Source organism: Silene latifolia, chromosome Y (genome assembly GCF_048544455.1).
Source record: "Silene latifolia isolate original U9 population chromosome Y, ASM4854445v1, whole genome shotgun sequence".
Classification (NCBI taxonomy): Eukaryota; Viridiplantae; Streptophyta; class Magnoliopsida; order Caryophyllales; family Caryophyllaceae; genus Silene; species Silene latifolia.
This window is the reverse complement of record NC_133538.1, coordinates 353,496,039-353,497,624: the sequence shown is the minus strand read 5'-3', so window position 1 is coordinate 353,497,624 and position 1,586 is coordinate 353,496,039. Positions and strand designations below refer to the sequence as shown.

The window sequence follows — 1,586 nt, the reverse complement described above, 5'->3', positions numbered from 1 at the left end:
GAAGACACAAAGAATACAAAGAATAATTTGTATGCTTGAGTAAATGAGATCTACGAAAGAAAGAATGATTTATATACCTAAATAGATAGTATACACGAATAGATGAGATCTATGGTCTCGAATAGATGAGATCTACATGACAAAAGAGAACAAGTGAAGTAATTAAAAGAATTTATCAAGATAACTACACGGGGAGATTGAAACCTTTTCAGACCTGAGTTCAGATTCCATCCTTTCTGCAAGAGGGTCAATCTCAGTCACCTGTGTTTTGCAGACGATTTGATCATGTTTTATAGAGGGGACAAGCAATCTGTGTTGCTGTTGCTGAGAGCTTTCAAAACTTTCTCCTTAGCCTCTGGTTTGCAAATGAGTCCAAGTAAGTCTAATATGTATAATAATGGTGTTGAGGAGAGTACCATGGTTATGCTGGAAAGATTATCTGGAATGAGAAGGGGCAAAGTTCCCTTTAAATACTTGGGAGTGAACATTACTCCTAAGAGGCTTGGGGTGGATGACTGCCAATGCCTTATTGAGAAGATTAGTGCGAGGATTCATGGATTGGGTGCCAGGAAACTTTCATATGCGGGGAGAGTTGTCCTCATCAAATCTATTCTTAGCACACTGCATAACTATTGGGCACGCATTTTTATTCTTCCAAAGACCATTATTAGTAGGATTGAAGCCCTGTGCAGGAAATTTTTATGGTATGGTAACGAATGTAAGGGGAGTCCAGCTTTGGTTTCTTGGGAGTAGGTGTGTCAATCTACCAAAAAAGGAGGGCTTGGCTTGAAGCAACTTCACTGGTGGAATGTGGCCGCTGTTGCTAAGTATGTATGGTGGCTTGCCTTCAAAACTGATCATTTGTGGGTACGCTAGATACATGCTATTTATATCAAGAATCAGATTTGGGTTGACTACAAACCTGGTGTTGGGGTCAGTTGGGCTTGGAAAAAGATTTGCTGGGTTAAGGAAATTATGAAGCCATTCTTTATGAATCAGGGCATAGCTTCTTATGAGATCAAGAAGGGTTACCAGTGGCTTGTTGATGCAAGTATTGTCAAGAGTTGGCACCCCTGGATCAGTAACTCTCTAATTATCCCAAGACATAAATTCAATATATGGTTGATTGCTCACAGAAGATTGCTCACTATGGATAGGCTTGTGAAGATGAGGATTATTCAGACTAATGTATGTTACATGTGTGGTAGTGATGCTGAAACCATTGATCATCTCTTTTTTCAGGGTAGTTCAGCTCTAGATGTCTGGCCTTAATGCAGAACTGGCTGATGATTAAGCTGCCTCGGCAAGATTTTATCATGTGGTGGGTTTAGATCACGGTCCCTGGTGGTAAAGCAGGTGCTAGCTATGGCAGTGGCTAGCCTGTGTTATCAAATTTGGGTAAGCAGAAACAAGTGCAGGATTGAAGGACTAGTACCACAACCCCGGGTGCTAGTTCTCAAATGCAAGAGTGAACTGGTTATGCGAATACGTGGGAATACAATCAAGTCGACCATAGGAAGAGTACATGATTGGTTAGAAATGATATGTTTTGAATGACTGTATTACTGTTAGTGCAAAATAGTGAC

At 40.5% G+C, this 1,586-nt stretch overlaps 1 protein-coding gene across 1 annotated transcript; it reads left to right on the top strand.

Annotated features, from left to right (window-relative positions):
* Nucleotides 1-285: 285 nt before the first annotated feature.
* On the top strand, nucleotides 286-1,272 carry LOC141631645 (uncharacterized). The gene is made up of 2 exons (XM_074444286.1): nucleotides 286-738; nucleotides 877-1,272. The coding sequence occupies exons 1-2, from the start codon at nucleotides 286-288 to the stop codon at nucleotides 1,270-1,272; spliced, it is 849 nt and encodes a 282-aa protein (XP_074300387.1).
* Nucleotides 1,273-1,586: the final 314 nt, after the last annotated feature.